We start from the raw sequence: 27,110 nt of genomic DNA, 5'->3' as shown, positions 1-27,110 counted from the left end.
TCACCCTACCCCGCGCCGATCCTCGCGATTAGATTTTCCTCCGATTTTCCCCCAATTTTCTCTCTCTTTGATCAGAGCTAGGGTTAGGGCGCGCGAGGGCGCCGCAATTAAGGGCCATCCATCGCCGGAGTCGATTCGTCGGGCTAGGTGTTTCGCCGGGGGAAGGGGAGCGAATCGAAGCGATGGAGAAGAAGAAGATGGCGGTCCCGCTGGTGTGCCACGGCCACTCGCGGCTCGTGGTGGACCTCTTCTACAGCCCCGTCACGCCCGACGGCTACTTCCTCATCAGCGTCAGCAAGGGTAAGCGATCCTCCCTCCGCTCTACTCATTCCGTTTTTCTTCTAGCATCGTGGTTGGGATCGGGATGTGGGTTGTTGTGATGCAACGGACGGCTCGTATCTGTGTGATTTTAGTTCTAGGCGTTGGTTAGGCTGCGTGTGGGAGCGTTATATTATGAATTTAGTTTCAAGTGAACCGATATTTGTGGGAGGCGCAATTTGTGTTGTGATGATGATTTAACGCTGAAGTGGGATTGACTAGTGGGCTAAATTTACCTCATGAGCTACCTCTTGCAAAAGTTGGCAGTTGTTCATTCCAACTGCTCCAATAAACGTTTATACATTCTATTTGTTCTAGAAAATTATAGGACTGACCATTACATATATCTTGTTACGAGTCAAGCATCTTTTATACCCTGTAAGGGGTGGCTAGTCCAAGGCGCCGAGTAACATAACTTCCTTTTGGAGGAAACAATATTACCAGAAACTTAGTTTGGTCTCAAATGAAAATCTAGTTCACATGCTAAAGCATCCATGACTGAATGGTCAAAACGGTCACCAACCTTGAAAGGATTGAACATTTGTCTTTTTTACAGTGTTTTAAAGCGCTAGGTAGGTAGCGGGTTGGCGCCTAGTGCCTAATTGCTGATTAAATGGGCCTGGCGGCCGCTTAGGTGGGCTTGGCAAAGGTGGTGATTTGGCACTTGGTGGGATGGAGGTGCCTAGCATGTAGGCAGGCTACTCAGCTGACTTTTGAAAAATAAGTATTTCCAATCTGCTTCAATCCTTTGAGCAAAATATGGCGAGTGGAAGAAAAATCCAAACTTCTCTCTGTATTTATTTTGTTCTGATTATCCTGCTTATCTGTCCCTATGCTCTACTCTGTTAGTAGATTAAACTTATGTTTATTCTTTCCATTCACCGCTGAAGTAGCCCTCCAATGGGTTATGGCTATGAAACGTGCTGATATTGTGTCATTGATATTTCTGTTGAGAAGTGGGGTGGTGACTGCAATATGCGATGAGGGAACTTGTGTTCATGTGTTGTTTGAGATGTGTAGGGTGCTATTGTTAAGTTGGTTTGCCTACAGTTGATAACTAGGCAATGCTAATTGATGTTATCATTTAATGCACCTAGGGTTGGTGTGTTGTAATTTAGCCGAATTTTGCTATATTAGCGTCAGTTGGAGAATGAAGAAGAGGTTGCGAAATTGCAGTGTTGGGGATGATCTCCCACCCTCCCCCTTCGTAGGATAGCTCGAAGTCTGCCAGAGGCTTTGTCGTGTCCGAAGGCACCAAGAAGTGAGTCTTCCCCCAGTCCCCTCATTTGGCCCAAGATTTATGCAGACCATTGTTTCGTTTGATCTATGTGGGTATAGCTTGTTTTTGATAGAAAGCAGTGAGACACATAGTTCATGCAATGCTACAGTTGCTTATGTTAGCAGTTATATCTGCCGTTTCAATCTTTTCTACAGCTAAGATTCAATTGAGACTTATAGTAGCCTTTTCTCATTGCACAATTACTTACGCAATGACTGTGATACTGGTAATTATCCATGCAGGATGTCGTATGAGAGGGATACAAAGATTGTGAATGCTGCATCGTTCACCATCGAGCGTGAGGACCACACCATTGGCAACATCCTTCGCATGTAAGCACAACAAATTTTTTTGGCATTTCTTGTCCTCTTCTTTTATGTTTCTTGCAATGCCCATATGGGTGTGAGATTCTGGCAGGCAGCTACACAGGGACCCAAATGTGCTCTTTGCTGGCTATAAGCTCCCTCACCCTCTTCAGTACAAGATTATTGTTAGGGTATGATGCAAGTTCTATTTTGCTAATTATTTTCTTTTGTCAAGGTTTACTCAGATAGTGTCTCATATTTTGATGTGTGGACAGATCCATACTACAAGCCAGTCCTCCCCGACACAAGCCTACACCCAGGCAATCAATGATCTTGACAAGGAGCTTGAGTACCTCAAGCAAGCTTTTGAGGTCTGTTTCTGATATACTCACCCGAGCTCTTAATTACTTTTCGAGTTTTCGTGTAATGCACCGTTATGTCATGGAATAGTAAGGGGGGAAATGAAAAGGAACAGTTTAACTTGATTCTACTGTATAAAACAAAGTGCCTTCTGCTTCTGTTGCTATTACATTTCATGGGAAGTTCTTTGATACACTGATTATGAGATTTCAGATGTGGTGATTGTTTGACCCGACAAACTTAATAAACATTAATACACTCTTTTACTGTTCAATTGAGATTATGATGTTGGAAGCAGCCATGCCATGGGAATATGGGATTTAAGAGTTTAGGCATGGTGTTAGTTTACATGCTATAAATATTCATGTGAAACTTGCTAGAGATACTTAAGAAAAAATTTGGGCCTATACATGCCTTGTATATGTGACTGCATACTCCTACCCAATGTTGTCCTCTTGACAATCCTGCTATTGACAGTACTGCTATTTTTTGCTTTATGATATGAAGAAGTGCCAAATGCTGACGAACGATTTGCACACCAAGAACGATATCGAGGATCCAAGAACTAGAACAATCTGGAGCGGTGAAACGGATCAAGGATCCAAGAACGACATCGATCCTGATCCTCCTGGAGACTTGGACACCAAATGGACCAAAACCCGCGAAGGGGACAAACAAACCAGCAAATGTTGAATAAACAAGCGCACCATTGGGGCCGAAGCCTTGGCCTGGGGTCAGGGACGAGTCGACGATATCGGAGACGGCGGACGACGTATCGGATTGCCGGTGACACGAGGGTTCTGGTTGGGAGGGTGCGGCCGTGGTTATATACGGTCGTCGTTTGGTCTGCTTTGGTTCGACGCAACCGCTTGCGTCGCGGTTGCCGGTGCTTAGCTTGAGGCCTAAGCAGTTTTCTACACCGTCGGATGTGGCCACGTATTCTTATCCTGGCCCTACACGTGCGCATCTGGAAAACTAGCTTTTGTCCAACACAATATCGGTACGTACTATCTTTTTTGTTTTTTTTTCTTGAGAGTGAAAAAACGTCAATGGCCACTGATTAGGCTAGCTACGAGGCGCAAGGAAAGGAATTTCGATTGCTTTTATGTTGAAGATCGTCATGGACGCAGCTAGAGGGGTGATACAACCCACAAGACTGGTCTATACGGCCCAAGGACACTCTAGCCGGCTGGTACCTCCCATATGCATTTTTTTAAAGTTTCGTGAGGGTCCAGCCCCTCACCTTCTATGCCTCCTGATGTTAGAGCTTTCTCACCGTCGATTTGGCCAGCCCCTCACCTTTTATGCCTCCTAACGTTAGAGTAGGAGGGTGTCTCGCCCCCCCCCCCCCGATAGTTACTAGTGTTATAGCTATAGTTATCTAGTTTCCTCCACGGTGATACTGTCATGAAGAGTCTTTTGTCCCTTCCTCGTCTTCTACAGGGTCGACATCCTTCAGGGGGATTCTAGGAAAATTTGTATTCCACTTTCTCAGAAGAATCAGATTTGTGTTTCGTTTATGCCCGTTTCGGCGGTTTTATCCCCTTTTGGGTTATTTAGTCCTTCGTTGGTTTAGAATCACCACGATGCTTGGGGTGTCCCTTGTCTCTCAACGAAGATACGGCCGGTGACCGTTGTGAAGTGCATGGATGTTCAACGTTTCAAGAGCATACTGAGGTGGCCGTTGTGAAGTGCATGGATGTTCAATGTTTCAAGAGCATACCGAGTTGATGTGCTACTCGTTGCGGCAGTGAAAAACTTCAAAATTTCTTCGTCACTAAGGATATCGGCTTCAAGCTGGAAACTTGACATGTCCTCTTGTTTGCATCATCTTTCTTTTCTGAAATAAAAATAAAAATCAGCAGTAAGCAAGTTGAGAGGCTCTGGCTTTTCAGTGCGCTATTTCTGATATGCTGCTGGCCAACTGCACGAGTGACCACTGACCACATTTCAGAAATAGGCTTTGGCCCTGATTTCTTTTGTTGTACCTTGTGTCATCAATACAAGTAGTCGTATGCATATGAATACAAGTTTTTACTCTCTTGATCATCTTGTAATGATTTGGAGTACAGGGCAGAAAAGAAAGATCAAGATGTACTTGCACCAAGGTGGCAACTTCTAGATACTGAAATATTCCAGTCCTCTGTTCTTTTCACCCACAATTTGATCTTCGCCCAAGATTTGAGACTGATTTAGAATCACTTTCCATCTCCAATCCATGAGCTCGTCCTTTATATTGTGGGTGAAATGAATTTTACCTTTATATGAAATTACTAGTACTAGACTGTTTTCATCTTTAAATACAAAAAACAAATAAAAACAACGATATCTACATTAATCAGTAAACAGACGAGTCATTATACTATCCAGGAGTATATTAGTTATTACATACTCAGGACAGACAATCTCTCTAAAGAAATTTAAGTTCCCAAACGGCCAGTTTCTTCAACTAGCAGATTCTTTATACAGCTGCTTCTTAGAAAAATTAGCTTATCAGAAAAACTCCTTAGAAAAAAAAACTATCACAAACAGGACCTATGTTACAAAGTTGAGAGGGAGAGGTTCTACGGGCACTGCTGTAAATGCCGGTAAGCCGAGACGATGCGGCAGCATGGCTGTGCGTGCATTGCAGCCGCACACTTGCGGTCGTCCTCGGCGCGCAGCCTGAGCTCCGATGGCTGTGGCACGGGCTTGGTCCCGTGCGCGCCCAGCGGAATGACACCATATATATTGATCCAGTCTGCTGAATATAACGAAGAAACTTAACCTTCCATTAGAATGCCTTCTGTTTACTCAAGCCACAAGCCAACAACAACTCTTCCAAGATATCTCCAAGAGACGAACTGACATTAGCAATCACCGAGAGAGTAGACGAGAGCTACTACAGAATTAAACCAGCTTCACCTAACGCTACTGAAAGAAATTCTGAAACGGAGATATAAGCCTCTCTTAAAACCATCTATACTAAGCTAGAACCAAACTACGGCAGCCTGGTCGCCTCTGGCTAAGCTCAGTCCATGTTATCGTCGTCCTCATCCGGCAGGGGCATCGCTGCTGCGGCTGCCATCTCTGCCTCAATCCTGCACACAAAAAGATATCCCGGCAGCAAAAAAGAAAGCAGTCAACATTATAAACTGTAGTGAAATCACAGTCGTTTTCTGATAAAAATGTTGGCTATATTTGGTCACTTACTGCCTCTGCGCGGTGAGGTCCACGGAGACTTCAGCGGGGAGGGCTGTCTCTTCGACAAATCGGAGGTTCATGTCCCTGCATTTCAAATCATTCGTCACATTGTTAATTGTTTCATTAGAGCCGGCATAGTATTCACGACTTGAGGCAGGTGTACACTGGTGATGCAATGCAGCAATGCAAGAGTCGCAGCAATCACCCACCCTGTGAGCTTCCTTGCAAGGTAGAGGAAGGGCTTCTCGAAGTTGTAGTTGCTCTTGGCGGAGATCTCGTAGTACTGGAGGCTCTTCTTCCTGTGGAAAGTCACCATTTTGGCCTTCACCTGACGGTTCTTCACGTCCACCTTGTTGCCGCATAAAACGATCGGGATGTTCTCGCACACCCTGATGCATACCAATTGGCCAATTATGAGATGCATCAGATCGATTCAGGACACAGGAACAAGAGGTAGGTGAGCAAATAGCATGGTTCAGGACTCATGAGTACTACCGATGTTTTTGGATAATCATCAGATCTTTGTTCTTGGACAAGACCAGACACTGTGAGGCAAATGATTCTAATGTAATTAGCGTTCGGCTAATGCTTTAATACCAATGCACGTGGCTTACTTATTTAAGCATTTCCTCTAAACTTACTGGCGGGCAAAATCGGGATGGCAACTACTAAATTTCTAGTTGCAACAAGATATCGTCGGCACATCTGAATCAAGAAATAATCGATTAGAAGGATCTTACTAGTATCCATCGCGGAGGCCACCAAACTTCTCCTGGCCGGCCGTGTCGCAGCAGGAGAACCTTATCTTGCCGCGGCTAGTGTGGAAGTCCAGCGGCCGCACCTCCACCCCGATCGTCGCTGCAAAACACCGAGCAGATCAAGAACAACCAGATCGATCAGACGACTACCACGCAAATACGTGCAGCAGGAGAGGCAATATTCTTCAACTTCCCCCAACAAGAAACAGAGATACAACTATGCGATTGCGAACAAGATTTGAGGAAAAGTTTGAGCCTTACGTTCGTACCGCTTCTCGAACTCCCCGGTGACGTGCCTCTTCACGAATGTCGTCTTCCCTGCAAGAACGAACGCGACCGCGGCGGTTAGCAAATATTCAGGCAGTGCCACGATGCGAGTCGATGCTCGATAAACGAAGGGTAAGAAGAACAACTCACCGGTGCCGCCGTCGCCGACGAGGACGAGCTTGAAGCTGGGGTAGTCCACGGGCTGGGCGTTCGGCAGAGCCTGCGCCATCCGTACACAAACATCAACCAACCAATCAGCGCAATATAAGAACATTTAGCGCAAACTAGAACAATCCGGAGCGGTGAAACGGATCAAGGATCCAAGAACGACATCGATCCTGGTCCTCCTGGAGACTTGGACACCAAATGGACCGAAACCCGCGAAGGGGACAAACAAACCAGCAAATGTTGAATAAAGAAGCGCACCATTGGGGCCGAAGCCTTGGCCTGGGGTCAGGGGCGAGTCGATTATATCGGAGACGACGGACGACGTATCGGATCGCCGGCGACGCGAGGGTTCGGGTTGGGAGGGTGCGGCCGTGGTTATATGCGGTCGTCGTTTGGTCTGCTCCGGTTCGACGCAGCCGCCTGCGCCGCCGTTGCCAGTGCTTAGCTTGAGGCCTAAGCGTTTTTCTACACCGTCGGATGGGGCCACGTATTCTTATCCTGACCCTACACGTGCCCATCTGGAAACTAGCTTTCGTCCAACGCAGTACCGGTACGTACTATCCTTTTTGTTATTTTTTCTTGAGAGTGAAAAAAGGCCGATGGCCACTGATTAGGCCAGCTACGAGGCGCAAGTAAAGGAATTTCGATTGCTTTTATGTTGGAGATCGTCACGGACGCAGCTAGAGGGGTGATACAACCCACAAGACTGGTCTATACGGCCCAAGGATACTCTGGCCGGCCGGTATCTCCTATATGCATTTTTTTAGTTTCGCGAGCGTCCACAGGCGGAGGCTTCCCGCCGATTTGGCCAGCCCCTCGTCTTCTATGCCTCTTGACGTTAGGCTATCTTCAGCAGTTACCTCAAATTTTTATTCTCAAAAATACTATTACAACATCTCTCATCACTATTACAGCATCTTTCAATTTTTTCATCTCCAGCAGGTACTCTATATCTCATCCACTATCTTCTCTCCCCTATATTAAATTGATTATTTCCCAATCGCCATAACCGTCGCAGGAGCAATATTTTTTTGCATGATCCCGTTGCAGCGGCTATTGAAACGCACGTTACAAATTAGTGTGTCGAATTATATTTTGTTAGATATTTTTTTTCGGACGATATTGTTGTATTAAATATTTGAGCGATTATTTTGATCTCTGCACCTGCAAGTACGCACTCCAAAATGAACGTTTGTAACGTATCTAGGACCAAAGGCGGTCCATTCAATATAGCGTGTACAGAAAGAAGGCAAGGAGTTTTGCTGCCGGGGAATGACGAGTTGTGGCTTGGAGTGGAAGGAACTGTGGTGCGTTGATGCGGAACAAGGCCGCGAGTCTTGCTGCCGAAGCCTCACGAGAACTGGCTTCCAGGGGAAGGAACGACGTTGGCTTCCGTCACAAGGCTCATGATATCCCTATATATACGAGGGTGAGGTACTCACAATTTGCAAGCCACCAAAAAATGGATCGTCGCGAAGCTTGGAAGCAGACCGTGAGGGAGTTGTATTTCGGAAATGACTCTTCCGATGAGGAAGATAATTTGTTCCTTGCCACTGTGAGCGCCTTGCATGAGTCGGAGGCATCACAGCAGGGACCTTGGGGTGATTCAGTGCCGGGCCGTCGGCGTATCGAGCGGAATCGCCTCTAGGGCCATCATAGGTTGTTTAATGACTACTTCGCCGATCACCCGGTGTACCCAGATTACATCTTCCGTCGCAGGTAATGTTACGAAAAGGAAGTGTCTTGTCGCAGTATTATGATGAAACGTCTTATGCTCGTTGGTCCTGCAGGTTTAGGATGAAATGTGACCTGTACCTCAAGATTGTTCAGGCAGTTGCGGACCATGACCCGTGGTTCCAATAGAGAAGGAATGCTGCAGGAGAGCTAGGCCTGTCGGCGTTGCAAAAAGTCACTGCGGCGTTTCGAATGCTCGCGTACGATGCTCCTGCCGATTCTCTTGATGAGTGCCTCCGGCTAGGGGAGGCCACTATCATTGAGAGTATGAGGCGGTTTGTGCGAGCCGTCGTCGGGGTATTTGGCGACGAGTACCTCTGTGCTCCGAACGAGGAGGACACCGCGCGCTTGATTGCTATAAACGAGCGAAGAGGGTTCCCCGGGATGCTCGGAAGCATCGACTGTATGCATTGAAGGTGGAAGAACTGTCCCACAGCGTGGTCTGGTTCCTACACGGGCCATGTGAACTCTCCGATGATCATTCTAGAGGCAGTGGCGTCACAGGACCTGTGGATTTGGCATGCTTTCTTCGGCATGCCAGGTTCGCTAAACGACATCAACGTTCTGCACCGCTCGCATCTCCTCGACAATCTTGCCGCTGGCGTGGCCCCCCAAGTACAATACTCCATTAACGGACATGGTTACACCATGGGGTACTACCTTGCAGATGGTATCTATTCGGAATGGGCCACCTTCGTGAAGCCTATTCCTTGTCCAGTTGGGAGGAAGCGGCAGCACTTCGTCGTTCATCAAGCGGCGTTACGGAAGGATGTCGAACGGGCCTGCTGGTGATCCTGTGGAGCCATCACGCACCCCAACCCCCACACTAGAAGCATTTGCCCAATGGTATGGGATGATAACTAGCAGGCAGGGGCATCACCAGCTCCGTGACAATCTTGTCGAGCATCTGTGGCAGTTCCACGGAGTGGAGTAGTGCGTAATATGTTTAGTAATTTGTCACGTGTCCTTTGTCAGTGAGTATTATGTTAAATAATTTGTCCTGTGTCCTTTGGTACTGCGTATTATGTTTAGTAATTTGTCACGTGTCCTTTGGGAGTGAGTATTATGTTCAATAAATAGTCCCGTGTCCTTTGGCATTTCACATGAACTTATGGTCTGTTTGTGTACAATTACGTTAGTGAAGAGTTGCACATTCGGAATGGTTCTGAGAACCGAGCACTTCATTCCATATGTTATACATTTCGAATTTGCAATGGAGCACTACCATCCATCAACTAGACATGCCGACAACTGCACTACAACAGCAAGGATCAGTACTCACGCTGCATAGCCATCAGACACCAGAATGAATCAAGTATTTTGTATGACATCATAAGAACTGCATGCAACATACAAACTGAGACCTGATTCATACAGGTGTACATCAGTACTGCTCAATCATACTCTTCACAAGCACAGCCATTAAGCAGTCCGAAAATCATGCAAGACTGAGCCCTGATTGCAACACCAGGAACAAGACCGAAGATAATTCATACAGGACCTGCACTCAACATGTCGGCCAAACATCTCCACAACCACACTGCAATATGCCATACAGGTGCTCTACACAAGCTCCACGCCAAACAACAAGACTGAACTAGAACTGGTTCAGTACAGACCTCAAACTGGACAACAATGTAACCATAAAATAAAACTCCGCAAACAAGATCACAATTACAAAGATGGGCCTCCGGTGACGTGCCTAGCGGCAATGATGCTCTGCCTGAGGCTCTTGTAGTAGGCCTGCTGGTCCTCGTCCATTTGAGAAAGGTCCATGCTCATTATGTGCCTCTCCTCCTTTTCCTTTTCCATTTGCATACGCTCCGCCTCGAGCCTTAGCCTCTGCTGCTCCTTTTCTAGTTCCATTTTCATTCTTTCCTCCTCGAGCCTTAGCCTTTGCCGCTCCACATCCATCAACTCTGCAAACCTCTCAGCTCTTTCCTTTTCAATCTTGTCTTTCATTGCCAACTGCCGATCGAATAAGTCTGTCATGGGCCCAGAGGCTGAACTCGACGACGAAGTACCGCGGGCTTCCTTGGACCAAGTGCGACTAGGGGGCCGTTTGCCACGTTCACCGGCATTGGATGTAGTTGCATCCACATCCTCTGCTCCGTTCAAGCCGGCAGAGGAGGCTACATTAGGGGTCGATGAGGGGCTTCCCGCGGCGGTGATCTTCTGCCTTTTGCGCGAGGATTCTACTTGCCACTTGGGATGATCCCTCAACTCCCTCCAACATGGCAGCAAGGTGAACTCCTTGTGCTCAGCGTCTTGAAATATCGTGCATGCCTCCACGACCTCGAATGTGTAAAAAACATCAGACATCAGATTAATAGAGTTGCACATATATTGCATATAAGGCATGTGCAAAATGATGCAAGTTTAGTCAAGTGTGAACCAATATCCAAATGATATGTTCGGCCTATATGTAAAACTTATGGACATGCCTCTTATGGCAAAGAGATACAATGGTTTAGGTTTCCACACTGAGGTATTTTTGAAACCGAAGCAGTACATGGTGGAACAATCATAACTATGCTGGGAAGACATTGCTGAGTTGAAAAAAATAATGAACTATTGACATACCATCTCGGCCTCGGTTGTTCCACTCCTCCTATTGCGTTGAGCCCTAGCATAATGGCCGCAGAACTTCTGCACCATACCGTTGATGAAAGTCCATCTCCCCTGCAGCGACTTCTTATTGCGGGTCGACGTGAATTTTTTGTTCTCATGGTAGAAAGTCTCCACCCGCTGCCAGAAAGCACCCAAACTCTGGTTGCTCCCCACCACGGGATCCAAGCTCACTTGCAGCCATGCCCCCACCAGTAGTAGGTCCTCCTCAACCCTGTAACTGGATCCACGGCCACCCCCAGGTGCGACATCTCCATTAGCCTCCACACTCTGGACCTTTGCCGAAGGGATCTGGCTCCCGAATATGCTGTCTTGGGCTAGCGGCGTAACATCGGCCCAATTCATGTCTTCGCTGTCGCCACAAAGAAACCCAGCGTACTCCATAGATTCCCTGAACACAACAACATCAGCAAATGGACAGGCATTGTACGGAAATCAGTATGGTTCTACTGATTCTGAAAGGTACATTGACACATAACTTAGCTCAGTGAGCATCATAGTTCAACCTGCCATAAGCAGTTCACACACAAATTGTTACGTCTTAGGCAATGACACATGCATCACACGTTACTACTGGAACACATACATTACGGCACATTCCCAACATCTAAGTTTGCACCCTCCCCAACTACATGCTCCCAGAATGATCGGATTCATAGGGCATGCTATCCTCCAAACAAAGTAACTCATTCGGGCTCCAGTCAACGGGAACCAAGTCATCATCGTCAACGTGCAATGATCCCGAACCTTCCTCTACCTCTTCGACGCTCCCATTGTCACCGTGACCAACACGGTTCATTGCATCTTCTACTTCGAACCCAAGTTGTTGAAGGTCCGCCGCAATGGTGTCGACCTGAAGAAGTGCCATGTTCAGGTCCACGGCACCAGGGGTGCTGTCCGGACTCAGGTTATCACTGACCACATTCTGCAAAGCGTCAACCGCCACCTGCACACGGGCTTGCATCTTCGACACAAGATCGGCTAGCTCGGCGGAGTCCATCTACAACCAAGGGAGAGGGAAGACTAAAGCGACAAACTAAATTGCACCTCAAAGTGAGCACTGCATACAAATTTCATGCAGCATGCATACATACACAGTATTGCCCTCTAGTATATGGCCCATTCTCACTACTGTCCCCCCTTATTTCACATGAAGATTCTACCACATACCTTAAGTTTAGTCCTCACTAGCATCAAGATTTCGAAACATTTAGTTAAGTCATCAGACCGAATACTTCATTTTCAAATCAAACACAATGCAATTATCTCAGTGATTTGCACTTGCACTGAACCTACAAGTATCCAGCATCAGGTGCTTCAACATTGGACACAAAAACATTTATGAACACAACATGATCAGCATGATTGTTGATTCAAAACAAATAATTGCACACCGTTCCATGCCTCCCCTCTAATATGACCCCTTATTTCACATTATGCTTATATGAACTCAACCTTCAGTTCAATCATGAGTACCATACAGATTTCAAAAGCTTTACCTCAAAACAAACACATACCAATTATATCAGTGAGTTGCACTTGCAATGAAACTACATTTAACAAGTGCAGGTTAGTTTATGAAGTTGCCACCACTCCATTTAAACTGAGGTCAGTTCGTTCAATGGTAGCTCTCAACACTGTCTTCAGAACTAATAAATTGTATCAAACCCACAAACACATAGGTATCAAATGGTCAGCACACTACCTGAGAAGCTTATAGTTCATATGCAGTCAAGGGTCCTACATTGCAGTACCAAATTTGAGCTCAAGCTGCATTTTGTATTGTTCAAGGTTCAGAGCAACAGACATCCTATCAAAGACCACTATGAAGCAAGATAGCAGGTACAAAAATCCTTGCCACAAACACAGCACGAAGAAATGGGATTCAGCATGCCCAAACCATAACAGAGCAGACTATTTCAATCTAAAGGCTCAAATCTGCAAGGGAACTCGATTGAATCTCAAGCAGTAATCGAATTGACCACATTTCATGTCAGATTAATGCTACAAACTGAGTTGGCAAATTAACCTAGCATCCTACCATTTTGCTGCACAAATGAAGTTCGGTTTCCATCATTGCCTGCCAGATCCGAATGTTATGAGTGCCACACCCGCAGATCCGTGCACAAAACCAAAAAAATGACACATTCACAGACAAAACACTGCAAATCGCAACATCTTTAGGACGAAGCTTCCCTACAACAGCTACATCGTTCTATCCCCTTCACTGCCGACGGCAACCCACCGCAGCACCGCCCAACCTCGACGCATATTCATGGATCTCGGCGCGGAGGACTTACTAGAGCCTTGGGGTCGACCACGGTGTTGCTAGGGCGCCGGCGGCCGAGCAAACAGAAGGTGGGGAAGCCGCCGGATCCGCGTCGTCTGCCGGCTCGCCGGGTGCAGGTCGCTTGGGATGGCCCCTGAACGTTCCCGCCTCGCCGCCGCAACCACTCGCTAGCTCCACTTCCTCGTCTCTGCGGGAGCAACGGCCGGTACTCGATTCCCCTCGCGCACAGTGTTGCGGCGCCCGCATCTCCCCGCAAATTTGCCGACGCGAATGGCCTCCCCGCTTCCCTGTTCAACCCGATACGGTAGCCGCTGGAGACGGATGCGGGCGCCTTCGGGGGAAAAATCACGCGCTACAGGGTTTTGCGGCTCAGATAAGGAGTCCGCTGGAGTTGGTCTTAGAGTAGGAGGGTGTCCCGTCTCACGATAGTTACTGGTGTTATAGCTATAGTTATCTAAGTTCCTGATCTAGTTTTCTTCACGGTTTTACTGTCACGAAGAGTCTTTTGTCCCTTCCTCATCTTCTCCAGGGCCGGCATCCTTAAAATTTGTATTCCACTTTCTCAGAAGAATCAGATTTGAGTTTCGTTTATACCCTGCTTCGGCGATTTTCTCCCCTTTTGGGTTATTTAATCCTTCGTTGGTTCAGAATCACCACGATGTTTAGGGTGTCCCTTGTCTCTCAACGGAGATACGGCGGTGGCCGTTGTGAAGTGCATGGATGTTCAACGTTTCAAGAGCATAGCGAGTTGATGTGCTACTCGTTGCGGTAGTGAAAAACTTCAAAATTTCTTCGTCACGAAGGGTATCGGCTTCAAGCTGCAAACTTGACATGTCCTCTTAATCTTTGGTGTGGCACGGATTCATCAGGTGGCTGCTCTGATCGCCGATGGCAAAGACAGCCGGAAGATCATTGTAAGGACCAAGATATGAGTTTTTTTTTTCCAGAGATGTCTTTGTAAGAACTACAATATAATACTTTGTATATATGTATGAAATACAACCCAATTTCTCAAAAGAAAAATACAGAAATTTTTATTTCAAAAATAAACATCCATTTAAAAATTGCAAAACTATAACGGGTGGTAGATTTTTAAAAACAAATCTATCATCTTTTCAACGGAGATATGTTTAAAAATAAAAAAAGTTACGTTCCGTTCTGTCTAAGTTCAAAATATTATCTAGTGAATTTTTTTGAAAGGTTGACTGTAGCGACTCGGCGGACCAGCCGGGAGACGACTAAACACGAAGTGCTTGCTCACACCGTCGCACCGCAGACTCAGCGCGTCACAAATAGCGGTTCGGCTCAGTTCGCTACGCTAACAGCCGAAAGTTCAGCTCATTCGTTCTGAGCTAAGCATATATTGTATGCAGTAGTTGGGCATTTATACAGTCTCCTATACACATTTGAACGATTACTTTTTCTAAGTATTTGATGTCCTATAAGCGAGTGGAAATATAATCATCTTAAGGTAATTCTCATGATAAATCTAATAATTACAACTTTCAATGACAAACTTTAAGATGTTTATATTAGTGGTAAAAGATTCTGCACATATTCGTAAGCGACTTCTGTTTGAGAACGGAAACAATATCAAACCGAGCCCTAGATTACAAGCTCGAAGCTTTTATGTAGGGCTCGCAACAAGGTTCAGCTTAGCGCAGCTTGTTCAAAAAAAAAAAATCTCGTTCGAAGCAGCTGACTCATCAAGCTACCAAGGAAAAATCCAGATCCAGCTTCTAGTATTTCCCAAGCCTAGTCACACAACGAGATTGCATGAGCAATTGGAAAACCGAGCAACTCGCGGCTGGCCGAGGGAGGACACATTTGCGTCTCAAAAACGGCCACAGCCTAACAGGCGAACACTGCTGAAAACGCAGAAGCGACGAAAGGGCGAAGCCACGCGAGCAACTGATTTCCATCGCACACCTCTTTGACGGACGATTCAGTAAAACAAATTTAACTTTCAAGCTGCTATGCCACACGACATCCATAGGTTTCAGCTTTCGAGCACGAGAAACATTTTTCAGAATCTCACAGCTGATCCCGGCAACGCGCGGTGCTAGTCGCTTCAGCTGTTTCGACATGGCAGCTGAAGCCAGGGTGCCGCCGAGACGTGAGCTTCACTTCCAGAGCTTCCGCAGGGACATGTTCTTCTCCGAATCCTTCTTCATCATCTTCGCCACTGCCATCTCGAAATCCTCCTGAGTGACGTGCACCCTTCTCTCGCGAAGGGCAAACATTTCGGCTTCTGTGCAAACAGCCTGGAAAACCAAAAGTCAAAATCAAGGTGAGTTCCTGTGCAGGATGGTATTTAACTACATCAACAGAATGATTATTATGTATTGTTCAATACATAATAGTGTGCTTCATCATGTAATGATCCATTCAGAAATGTTTTATCAGCTTGTGAGGGTATGCTTTAGAAATACAGATGTTGGACTACAAAGTATAAATGTCCCTGCGGAAGAAAACATGAACAGGCAAAATAGGTAGTAGTACGGAAAAGCATGGAATAATGACTATATCTAAACTGCTCTAGCTCCCCGACCGCCTGATCGGCAAGAAAGCTAGTGATCAGGCAATCGAGCTCTTGAATCAGAAACACTTATAATCTATTGGGAGATTGCTCTTATCTGGGAAATCTTGTAAAACAAAGAGTTTGGTTATTGAATTGGAAAAACTTAAAAGACTTTATTCCACACTCGTCCTGGAAGATCCTGCAAAATAAAAAAACACGTACTCGTACTCGAGCAATCTTATACATAGAACTTGTGCAACTGGTTGATGTTCCAAGAATTGTGTATTTCACAATCATCCTCCATAGCTAGCTTGACTACACCAGGTCAGGTAACCTTGACCAATGTGTAGGGTCTCTCCCACTTAGGGGAGAGCTTATTCCGACCCGCCTTACTCTGAACTTTTCTTATGACTAGGTCGTCTATGACCAGGGTCTGCTCCCGCACTCGGCGGTTGTGGTAGCATCTGAGGCTCTATTGGTATCGGGCTGCTTGAATTTGAGCACGATCGTAGAACTCTTCGATCAGGTTTATATCATCCTCCTGTCGAGCCACCTCATTGTCATCTGAGTATTTGGCCACTTGAGGAGACTAGAGGGCGATCTCGGAGGGGAGCATTGCTTCAGCGCCATAGACCAGAAAGAACAGAGTCTCGGTAGTGGCCCTACTGGGGGTCATTCATAGTGACCAGAGTACTGTGGGGAGTTCGTCCACCCAACATCTTGAGTAGCTCTGAAGCCGATCAAAGACTTGGGTTTTGACCCCTTGTAGTATCATCACATTTGCCCTTTTGACCTGTCCATTGCTCTAGGGATGTACCATTGACACGAAGCGTATTTTGGTCCCAATCTCTTCGCAGTAGTCTCGAAAAGCACTACTGGCGAACTGGGTCCCGTTGTTTGTAACTATGCGGTTCGAACTGCCGAACCGCACTACCAACCCACGTATGAACTTGATCACTGCTGCGGCGATGATCTTCCGGACATGCTCGGCATCGATTCACTTAGTGAATTTGTCGACTGCCACGAACAGGAATTCAAAACCGCCAAGAGCTTTAGGGAACGGTCCCACAATATCGAGCCCCCAAATAGCGAAAGGCCGAGAGATTGATATGGTTTGCAGTGCTTGAGCTGGTAGGTTGGTATGTTAACCATGGTACTAACATGACTCGCACCGTTTCACCAACTCAGAAGTATCCGGGAGGGCCGTGGGCCAATAAAATCCTTGCCAGAACGATTTTTTTACCAGAGTGTGGTATGAAACGTGGCTACTACATATGCCTCCGTGGATATTAGAGAACATTGTGCTCCCCTCTTCCTGAGTGATTTATTTTAGTAAAAGACTATTGCTCCCTCTACGATAAAGGTATCCCTCTATCATGGAGTATCTGCGGGCTCACTGCGAGACCTTTTTTGCTGACACATCATCGTTAGGGGCTGCTCGATTCTGAAGGTAGTCCAAAATCTGATCCATCCAGGTCATACCCGAATCAAGCAGAGCGACAACATGATAGCCACCTGAGGTTGACGGCACCAAAGGAGGTATTGTCTCAAATGGTGTTGCCTCTGTTGCTCCGTTTCTAACCGGAGCATCCCCTTCACCTTGGGCCAAGACTGCGGTGGATGGTCATGTGAGTTTTTCTTCACAGACTCCGACCGAGACAGTTTTGTGAGAAGAAGCTAGATGTGTCGGTTCATCGGATAGGAAGTTGTCCTTACGAGGGACATGTTTGACATCAAAGCGGATAAAGCGTCACTCCAAATTTCTCACTTCAGAGAGGTATGCCGTCATTGTCGGATCAGAGCACTGAAATTCCTTTTGCAATTGGTTCACAACCAATAGCGAGTCCCCTATCGCTAACAGGCATTTTATCCCAAGAGCAGAAGCAGCTCGCATTCCGGACAATAGGCTCTCGTATTCCGCAATATTGTTAGTGGCTGGAAAACGTAATTGAACTACATACCTGAGGATGTCATCAGTCGGTGAGGTCCAGACCACTCCAGTCCCCACTCTCTTCAGCATAAATGACCCATCAAAGTGCATGGTCCAGTGCTCATCCATGTCTGGTCGTTGTTTCTGCTATGGCTCAAAGGACGACCGCTCAGCCATAAAATCGACCAATGCTTGGGACTTGATAGCCGTTCGGGGGACAAACTGAATACCGAACTCCCCGAACTCTACTGTTCACTTTGTTGTTCTTCCCGCTGCATCCCTATTATGGATAATTTCTCTAATCAGGAGTGAGGAGATTACCTTAATTTGTGAGCCTAGAAGTAGTGTCTGAGCTTACGAGATGCCATCAATACGGCGTATAGTAGCTTCTGAGCCTGTGGATATCGAGCCTCTGCATCGCGTAGTACCTCACTGATAAACCTCACTGATAAAGTACACTAGTCGTTAAAGACCTTCTCATTCGATGACTAGGGCTGCGTTCGTGACCTATGGGGTGGCTGCAGCATAGAGCAAAAGCTCCACGTCTGGTCGAGGAGCGGTCAGTACAGGAGGGGGACAAGAGGTACCTTTTGAGATCCCAAAAGGTTGTTTCTACTTCTGGCGTCCACAAGAAGTGGTCTCTTTTCTTTAGGAGCTTGAAGAGCAGCATCCCCTTCTCCTCTAGCCTCAAGATGAACCTGCTCAAAGCCGCCATACACCCTGTTAGTTTCTGAATTTCCTTGAACCTGGTCGGGGATCTCATCTAGTCGATGGCTCTGATCTTGTCGGGATTTGCTTCTATTCCTTGACTAGATACGAGGAACCCGAGCAATTTCCCTGATGAGACTCCAAACGTGCACTTCTCCAGGTTTAGCTTCATGCGGTACTTCTGAAGGTTGTTGAACATTTCTTGGAGGTCTGCGACCATGTCGTCCGTGGTCCTACTCTTAATAACCACATCATCAACATATGCCTCGACGTTTCTACCGAGCTGTGGTCGGAGAATGAGCTGAATACAACGCTAGTAAGTGGCACCAACACTTTTTATACCAAAAGGCATTTTTACATAGTAAAAGACCTCGAAGAGTGTTACAAAAGCAGTCTTCTCCTCATCTTCTCTATACATGCTAATCTAGTGGTAACCCGAATAGACATCTAAGAAGCTTAGAAGATCACTACCGGTGGTTTAGTCAATAAGCTGGTCGATCCGGGGTAGAGGAAAGATATCCTTCAGGCACGCCTTGTTGAGGTCGGTGAAGTCGACACACATCCACCACTTACCATTGTATTTTCGGACCATGACTAGGTTAGCCAGGTACTCCAGGTACTGCACCTCTCGGATGAAGCCTGCTTTCAGGAGCTTGTTCATCTCCTCCTGAAGTGCTTCTTTTCGGTCGGGTGCAAACTAATGCGCCTTTTGCTTTACTAGTCGCGCGTCAGGTCGTACTGACAACTTGTGCTCGATCATGTCCCTAGGAACTCCGAACATATCAGACGGATTCCTACAAAAGACATTCATGTTTGCCCAGAGGAAATTGATGAGCGTGAATTCCTATTTGGGATCCAGGCCGGCCCCAATCTGAACCGTCCTGGATGGGTCAAAGTCGTCGAGCTAAACAGCCTTGAGTCGATCGTTTGGACTGACGACGACGTGGACCTTCATTGGGCGACCACTGGGCCCAAAGTTCTCAGGCTGCGACTCAGGAGTCAGCTCGACCATGTCGAGACTCCTCCTATCGCAGTACAGAGACGTCTTTACTTTGCTAATGGCAGTGATGGCTCCCGTTGAACTAGCAATCTTGATGACCTGGTAAGCATAGTGGGTGACAGCTATGAACTGGGTCATCACTGGTCAGCCCAAGATAGTATTGTAAGCGGTCCCGAAGTCCGCCACATCGAACAGGACATTTTCAGTCCTGAAGTTGCTTGACGAGCCAAAGGTGACGAGCAGCTCGATTCGCCCCAATGGTTTTGCTGAGGAGCTGAGGGTGATTCCGAAGAAGGGAGGAGAGGGTTCCAACGCGCTCCTTGGAATCTGTAGGGCGTCCAGCACATCGACAAAGAGGAGGTTGATGGAGCTCCCTCCATCGACCAGTACGCGACCCAGATGGATGTTCTGCACTGTTTGTTCGACCACAATGGGGTAGCGACTAGGGCATTTGACCTGTGCGAGGTGATTAGCCTAGCTTAAAGTGAGGGGTACCTCTGACCACTTTAGGCACGAGCTTAGGCTTGGAGTGGTCGCCCACACCTCACGGGCCACCGACTTGTACTTTCTGTTCGAGGAATACGTTGCGGTGCCCTGGAAGATATGGTGGACCATATGATCGGCCTACTGGAAACTCAGCACTGATTCGTCGGGGTTGACCTCATCCTCACTATCGTTGCCGCACTTGGGCCTGCGCTCCCCAAGCTCCTTGTCGATGATGCCATGCACGACCTTGCATTCAGTCAGATCATGGGCATCGGTACGGTGTATTGGACAGTAACCTCGGCCCTTCCTTCCATCCTTTTCCTCGAAGCCCCGGCATGATTGGCTGGTCTGCTCGACCACCATGATGTCAGGCGGTCGTGCCTTGCGTTTGTTCTTCTTTTTCTCCTTCCGGCCAACCCCCTTGAAAGAGGTGGGCTGGTCGGATGGCGGGCGTGGCTTTGCTTCAATCTGACGCTCTCGGGCCTCGGCGTCTTAAGCGCACTTGTCGGCAAGCTCGAAGAGGTCGGTAGTGCTTCAGACTTCCTTGGTGGCCAGGTTCTCGACCAACTTCTGGTCCCTGACCCCCCTCTGGAAGGCTATGACCACGAACTCACTCATGATCCTTGGAATAGTATTTTGACGTTTGGTGAAACGCCAGATGAAGTCTCGCAGCAACTCGCCCTGTTGCTGCCTGACCTGATACATGTCATCCTTGACACCTGGCCGGGCGTAGGTCCCTTGAAAGTTGGTGATAAACTGGTCACATAGGTCCTCCCAGAAGTGAACCGACCTGCAGGGGTGGTTCATAAGCCAGGACCGGGCTGAATCGTTCAAGGTGGTCAAGAAATAGTTAGCTATGACTTTCCCGTGGCCTCCTGCAGCCTACACCATGGTGGTATAGAGCTGCAGAAACTCCCCGGGATTGGTCAAGCCGTCATATTTTTTTTTGGCTAAGATCGATCGAAACTTGTTTGACCAGCACAGCTCTCAGAGCTGGGAGGATAGGCATTGCACCCCGTCCCGTAACGGGGGTCGCTCGCTGATGGGAGGTGGCACGTGCTCGGGGAGAGAGACGACGGTCTCGCGGCTTGGACGATAGGTTGGAGGAATCCGACGCCTCCCTACGAGGGGAAGGTGAGTGGTAAGGCTTCTTGCCCTTTTCCAGCTCACACCGAGCGTGATCTCCGTGCTCTCGGTCGGCCCTCTGAACCTGGATCACGCAGCGGAGGTCGCATTGGCAAAGAAAGTCACGCAAGTCGGTTGGTTGGTTGTCCCAACATGACGGGGGTCTCTGAGCATTTCCTGCCGTGGAGGGAGCATAAGATCTTTCCTACCGTGGAGCCTCCTACGAGTCTTGGTGATCGCGACCTCCACTAGCCTTGCGACGGACGTGGCGTTTCCCGCCACGGTTTGGCATCGAGCGATCTCAATCAGGAGGGCGAGGTCGCGCAGCCAGAGGGCTACTAGTAAACCCTCTAGTACTGCTACCGGCAAGTAGCTAAGAAGCATTCGTATGGCCTGCAGATTCTGTGCGGGTGTCATGGCCTCGTAGTCAAGCTGCCGAACGCGGAGCGGCGACATATCGCGAGGAGGGGAGCCCCTAGCGCCCACATGGTGTGATGGCCTAGGTGATGACACTGCCGTAGACTGCGCCCTATGTGGGAGTTCCTCTGGACGATGTTGTAGTTGCGGGGCTGTATCGGAACACCTCCCTGTTCGGTGCCGGGCCGATTTCCCTTTGGGTGTAAGGCCTGGGGATCATTAACAGTACCCAGAGCACGAGGGCTTCCACTGCCCCCTGCTGCATGGTCAGCCATACAAACTTCATGTTGAGTCTTGGAGCCTTCAGACTCTGATTCGGTGTCCCATGCTTGGAGCACGTTGGGCTCATTTGGGTCGTACCCCATGACAAACACCTCATGGTGATCAGAGTCCTCGGAGCGGGACTCAGCGGTTATCGTAGATCCGACCATGGGTAGCCCAATCAAGTTATCAGCACTTACCGAAATGCGAAAATGTGCCACCCTACTTAGCGCGCCAACCGTCGAGAGTTATCTCTGGCAATACTTCTGGGATATATTGGGTGATGGGTGCATGATCGATATGCTCGATGTGTATGTATGAACTCAAGAACACCATGGTTATCTAGGTTCAAGCCTTTCACAGGATAACAATCCTGCATCATGTGTATTCTTTTATGGATAGTACGAAACTCTTTACATATGTATTCATCTTCTTCCTACAAGTTCGATCCTCCTCTATTTATATAGCAGGAGTGGTAGACTGTGCCCATAACGTGATCGGTCTAACCCTGACGGAACCAATAACCCCTAGCTAGGGTAGGTATGCAGACCCTACATTGGTCGACCGGCCTGCTCTGTCCCGTCACCCTACATCGCATGCTCGCCTACGATGCCGTCCCATCAGCCGTACGGTGCCATGCCTGTTTGTAACGCCATCCCATAGCATTTAATGCTACGGGACGGGACACTACCCATCTGCGTCGGCCAATACTTTGTTCGCGGGAGGGGGTGTCTGAGGAAGGAAAACACTTGAGTAGATAACATTTAATGCGACTTGATATGTAAGATGAAATATCTACCATGCTGGTCGCATGGCTTACCTCCGCGACCAGGGGCTGGTCGCGAGAGCCTTGCCTGATCGCGCGATAGGGCCACAGTCTTATGAAAAAATATCTATCGCTAGCTGGTACTCTCTTGTGTGGACTCCCCTTGACAGAAAACCCTTTATTCAATACATCGATATATACCATATAGGATGTGTGCTGAAAGGTATGAATGACTTGTCATAGCATGGTCCCAAAAGTTGTGACACAACATCACTACCTTTGATACCATGCTATGCGAAGGGTCTCAACAAAGTTTTCTAAATGATCTATTTATAAAATATATTTTTTTGAAGAGTTAAAAAATAAAAATTCCACATCTTTAATATCAAGCCATCTCCAGAAAACAATCTAAAAATTAATCTCCTATAACAATATTATAGCTTCATACTATTCCAATATACTTAATTTTTCTATCTTCAACTATTACTCTATTTACTATCTTCTTATTACTCCCGTCATTTTTTTAATGCCGCATTCATAGCTGTGAGCAGTAATAAAAAAGAGGAAAGACACCTCAAATTTAACCTGTCTTTTTCTGCAGCAGTGCAGCTGAAGAGGCGACACCTCAAATTTAAAGTACTCTCCTGTCTTTTTCTGCAGCACCTCTTATCTTTTTCTGCAGCAGTGCAGCTGACGAGGCTTGCTTGCCCGCCGGCAAAAACGTTCTGGTATCATGATGTCATCCTGGAAATACCCTGATCCGTCCTTTACGTCCGGGCCCACCCGTCGGGGCATGTGGACAAAACTTTTCCATTTAAAATTGGACAGATGGACATCACCGGGCCTATATATATAGCTGTCGCACCTCATTTAACCAAGACAGTACTAGTCCACGCAGATACAGGCATACAACGGCTGAGCGGCAAGCAATCATGGCTGCCCCACTAGTTCGCTACCTCAGACGCCTCACCGGGCAGCCCGAAGTGGACGGGCGCGACCCCGCGATCGGTCGCCACCGCCAGCAGCTGCTCATCGACTCCGGCCGTGTCATCATGCTGCTCGGCGCCATCGTCCTCACGCACCAGCTGGGCACAGACGCGGCCGCGTCCGGCAACGCGGAGCACGTACTCCTCGCCTTCGTCCTCTGGCTGCTCGGCGCGGCGCTTGCGATGCTGTCGCTCGTCGCCCGGCAGTTCCCCAGGCTCGCGGCAGCCGGCGCCAATCTCGCGAGGGCGCTCCGCAGCTACTTGCTTGGCGGTCTTTGAGCCTCCATGGCAGTCCACAGCGTCGAAGGAAGCAGAGCACATGTGGACTCTGTTCGTGTCGTTCTCCAGCTGCATCCTGCATACCGCATGCTATATCGTCCAGCAATTTCTTCCAGCTGTAACGTTTGAACCTCTCCCATCAAATAACTTCATTAATGAATAGTAATGATGATTGCAGCTTTGCCTCCAAAATGAATCCTGAACTCTTCATGAAACACCAGAGCAAGGTTCGCGTTACCGACCTCCGGCGGTAACCGAAAAACCGCGGTAACCGCGATTACCGGTCAAAAATTCAAAAAAATTCGGAGAAAATTCATTCGGCAAATTTTAAATTTTTGCGAAAAAATCATGTTTTTGCCCTCTCGGTAACCGAGCGGTTTGGGTCGGTTACCGAGCGGTTTGGGTCGGTTACCGAGCGATTTTCTCGCATTTTTGATTCGGTCGGTTACCGAGCGGTTTGGCTTGGTAACCGCTCGGTTTTCTCGATTTATCGAGCGGTTTTATCGAATTTCAGCGCAGTTCAACAAAAAATCTAAAAAAGGGTTCAATCTTGTAAAATCAATAACTAATTCATCCGAGCTTCAAATCAAGTGAAACAAATTTTGTTGGCTTCCTTATAACATGATCTACATGATAAAAGTATTTATACTCATAAAAAAGTTCAAAATTTTCTGTGAGAAATTTTATTTGTTAAACCAAGGTAAATGCATAGTTTACTCTTTGCTAATCCAAAAATCATGAAACTAATTTTGTTAGTCTTCTTACATGATCCTATATCTTTTAAAAATATATGAACTCATGAATTAGTTATTGTAACATGCATGATTGTGTAAATGTGTTGCGACTAGATTAATTCATAACTGACCCATCACACCTTAAAAATTAGTGAAACCACTTTCATTAGCTTATTTATATTATGATTTACGTAGAAAAAATAATAGTAGACATGAAAAAATTAATTACAGTGTTTTTTCTTAACATATTCACTTTATGCTTGTGAACTTTGTAAAAATCATAGAGAATTTAATAAAACTCTAAATAAAGTGAAATCAATTTTAAAGGTTCTCTTAAAATACGTTTTATACAAGAAAAATATGTGTTTGCATGTTACACTTTTTCTTAACGTGAGTTAATAATTGAGCCGCACGCTTCAATTTTTTTCATTTTTTTCAAACTTTCTCCCTATAGAATATGATGCAAACGACATTATTTTTGAAAAAAAAATTCACAGAAGTTCTTAGAATTGTGTCTAGTTTTTTTTAAGATTTTTTTGAATTTTTTTGAATTTTTTTTATTTTTTCGAATTTTTTGAATTCAAATTTCGGTTACCGAGCGGTTTTTGAAATCGGACCGGACCGGGAAGGTCGGTAACCGCGATTTTTGAGCGGTTACCGACGGTTTTTTGAACCCTGTACCAGAGTAGTCAACTCTGTTTTTTGGGCGCGCGCAGTGGACCGTCCGCGGCCGGGGAGGACGAGATCCGCCAGTAGTATTAAAGAGAAAATGGCCTGTCCCCTCGACCCTTTCTCCATCTGAAAATGAAAGCCCATGAACTGTAACACCGTTCGGCCCACGGATCTACAAAACGCCCACACGATGAATCTGAACCGTTAGACCACGATCCAATGGTTCCTGACAATCCCAGACCAACAAGGCCACAAGGTTCGAGCGCGTGCAGCTTCGTCTCGCCTCGCCTGCCTCTATATAAAGCGGCCTCCGCCTTCTTCCCCCACTTCCCACCCCACGTAGGAGGCCGGCCTCATCCCCCGACTCCCTCCCTCCCGCCCCAGTGGATTCATCCGCCCAATAAAGCTCCTGTCCAGATCTAACCCTGCGGATCCGGATCACCCTGCCTCGCGCCGATCCTCGCGATTAGATTTTCCTCCGATTTCCCCCCATTTTTTTCTCTCTTTGATCGGAGCTAGGGTTAGGGCGCGCGAGGGCGCCGCAATTAAGGGCCATCCATCGCCGGAGTCGATTCGTCGGGCTAGGTGTTTCGCCGGGGGAAGGGGAGCGAGTCGAAACGATGGAGAAGAAGAAGGTGGCGGTCCCGCTGGTGTGCCACGGCCACTCTCGGCCCGTGGTGGACCTCTTCTACAGCCCCGTCACGCCCGACGACTACTTCCTCATCAGCGCCAGCAAGGGTAAGCGATCCTCCCTCCGCTCCACTCATTCCGTTTTTCTTCTAGAATCGTGGTTGGGATCGGGATGTGGGTTGTTGTGATGCGACGGACGGCTCGTATCTGTGTGATTTTAGTTCTAGGCGTTGGTTAGGCTGCGTGTTGGAGCGTTATATTATGAATTTAGTTTCAGGTGAACCGATATTGGTGGGAGGCGCAGTTTGTGCTGTGATGATGATTTAACGCTGAAGTGTGATTGACTAGTGGGCTAAATTTACCTCATGAGCTGCCGCTTGCAAAAGTTGGTAGTTGTTCATTCCAACTGCTCCAATAAACGTTTCTACATTCTATTTGTTCTAGAAAATTATAGGACTGACTGTTACATATATCTTGTTACGAGTCAAGCATCTTTTATACCCTATAAGGGGTGGCTAGTCCAAGGCTCCGAGTAACATAACTTTCTTTTGGAGGAAACAATATTATTACGGGGCTGTACACTGGACACGTGTCCAAACTTTTTTGCCGAATTAGACACCCCCAATCTAAGTCGGATTCCGAGTTGTATTTCACGTGTCCAAATTTTCTTTGGCGAATCGGCACCCAAATCCGAGTCGGATTTTGACACTTGTGTCCATATCCAGGTAACACGTGTACTACACGCGGCACAAAATGCGCCAAAAGGTTTTCTAGTTGTCTTTATCTTACGCAGCCCCCTCCGTATTATTAAGTGCACCCACGCCCACTCTCTAACTTAAGGGGCACCCCGTTGTGAACATGAACAATCATTCTAAAAAAAATCATTTATGATAGTTGTCGAGCCCTTGGTAGTGACATTCGTTACTTTTGTTTTTTATTGACCCCCCTCCTATTATCTTTTTTACTAATATTTTTCCTATTCAATCTTTTCGCAAATCTACCTTCCTTCATGAAAGAAATAGAAGCTCGTAAGGAGTACTACCAGAAACTTAGTTTGCTCTCAAATGAAAATTTAGTTCACATGCTAAAGCATCCATGACTGAATGGTCAAAATGGTCACCAACCTTGAAAGGATCGAACATTTGTCTTTTTACAGTGCTAATTGATGTTATCATTTAATGCACCTAGGGTTGGTGTGTTGTAATTTAGCCGAATTTTGCTATATTAGCGTCAGTTGGAGAATGAAGAAGAGATTGTGAAATTGCAGTGTTGGGGATGATCTCCCGCCCTCCCCTTTGTAGATAG

The 27,110-nt window shown here is 47.1% G+C and overlaps 4 protein-coding genes across 7 annotated transcripts; 3 read left to right on the top strand and 1 right to left on the bottom strand.

Moving 5' to 3' along the window:
- The first annotated feature begins 1,542 nt into the window (after window positions 1–1,542).
- LOC133926964 (DNA-directed RNA polymerases II, IV and V subunit 11-like) lies at window positions 1,543–3,698 on the top strand. The gene is made up of 5 exons (XM_062373153.1): window positions 1,543–1,579; window positions 1,840–1,929; window positions 2,015–2,093; window positions 2,178–2,273; window positions 2,770–3,698. The coding sequence occupies exons 2-5, from the start codon at window positions 1,841–1,843 to the stop codon at window positions 2,953–2,955; spliced, it is 450 nt and encodes a 149-aa protein (XP_062229137.1). The 5' UTR covers window positions 1,543–1,579; window position 1,840; the 3' UTR covers window positions 2,956–3,698.
- A 1,314-nt stretch (window positions 3,699–5,012) lies between these two features.
- Window positions 5,013–7,060, bottom strand: LOC133926966 (GTP-binding nuclear protein Ran-3-like). 4 transcript variants are annotated; one of them, XM_062373157.1, is made up of 7 exons: window positions 6,897–7,049; window positions 6,621–6,690; window positions 6,465–6,521; window positions 6,186–6,303; window positions 5,655–5,834; window positions 5,455–5,529; window positions 5,013–5,342 (listed from the first exon to the last, which is right to left on the bottom strand). In XM_062373157.1, exons 5-7 carry the CDS (start codon window positions 5,759–5,761, stop codon window positions 5,273–5,275), a joined length of 252 nt encoding a protein of 83 aa, XP_062229141.1. In that variant the 5' UTR covers window positions 5,762–5,834; window positions 6,186–6,303; window positions 6,465–6,521; window positions 6,621–6,690; window positions 6,897–7,049; the 3' UTR covers window positions 5,013–5,272. The 4 variants fall into 4 exon arrangements, with proteins under 4 accessions (XP_062229141.1, XP_062229142.1, XP_062229139.1 ...); XM_062373158.1 differs by lacking the exon at window positions 6,897–7,049 and adding an exon at window positions 6,802–6,818; XM_062373155.1 differs by lacking the exons at window positions 6,186–6,303; window positions 6,465–6,521; window positions 6,621–6,690; window positions 6,897–7,049 and adding an exon at window positions 5,941–6,166.
- Window positions 7,061–8,564: 1,504 nt separating this feature from the next.
- LOC133927721 (uncharacterized) lies at window positions 8,565–9,164 on the top strand. Its single transcript, XM_062374139.1, has 2 exons — window positions 8,565–8,775; window positions 8,914–9,164. The coding sequence occupies exons 1-2, from the start codon at window positions 8,565–8,567 to the stop codon at window positions 9,162–9,164; spliced, it is 462 nt and encodes a 153-aa protein (XP_062230123.1).
- Window positions 9,165–23,436: 14,272 nt separating this feature from the next.
- LOC133927720 (uncharacterized) lies at window positions 23,437–23,901 on the top strand. The gene has a single exon (XM_062374138.1). It carries the CDS (start codon window positions 23,437–23,439, stop codon window positions 23,767–23,769), a length of 333 nt encoding a protein of 110 aa, XP_062230122.1. The 3' UTR covers window positions 23,770–23,901.
- Window positions 23,902–27,110: the final 3,209 nt, after the last annotated feature.

This window comes from Phragmites australis, chromosome 8, assembly GCF_958298935.1.
Source record: "Phragmites australis chromosome 8, lpPhrAust1.1, whole genome shotgun sequence".
Classification (NCBI taxonomy): domain Eukaryota; kingdom Viridiplantae; phylum Streptophyta; class Magnoliopsida; order Poales; family Poaceae; genus Phragmites; species Phragmites australis.
The sequence above is the reverse complement of the archived record's forward strand: the minus strand, read 5'-3'. Positions and strand labels throughout refer to the sequence as shown.

Bases quoted from the DNA above. Each gene is read 5' to 3' on its own strand.
- LOC133926964 (XM_062373153.1), top strand. From the start codon at position 1,841: ATGTCGTATGAGAGGGATACAAAGATTGTGAATGCTGCATCGTTCACC. The intron at 1,930-2,014 runs GTAAGCACAACA...AGATTCTGGCAG, and splicing joins ATTGGCAACATCCTTCGCAT to GCAGCTACACAGGGACCCAA. The intron at 2,274-2,769 runs GTCTGTTTCTGA...TATGATATGAAG, and splicing joins ACCTCAAGCAAGCTTTTGAG to AAGTGCCAAATGCTGACGAA.
- LOC133926966 (XM_062373155.1), bottom strand. From the start codon at position 5,960: ATGATTATCCAAAAACATCG. The intron at 5,835-5,940 runs GTAGTACTCATG...GGTATGCATCAG, and splicing joins ATGATTATCCAAAAACATCG to GGTGTGCGAGAACATCCCGA. The intron at 5,530-5,654 runs GTGGGTGATTGC...TTTGAAATGCAG, and splicing joins CTTGCAAGGAAGCTCACAGG to GGACATGAACCTCCGATTTG.
- LOC133927721 (XM_062374139.1), top strand. From the start codon at position 8,565: ATGCTCGCGTACGATGCTCCTGCCGATTCTCTTGATGAGTGCCTCCGG. The intron at 8,776-8,913 runs GTATGCATTGAA...TCGGCATGCCAG, and splicing joins GATGCTCGGAAGCATCGACT to GTTCGCTAAACGACATCAAC.
- LOC133927720 (XM_062374138.1), top strand. From the start codon at position 23,437: ATGGCTGCCCCACTAGTTCGCTACCTCAGACGCCTCACCGGGCAGCCC.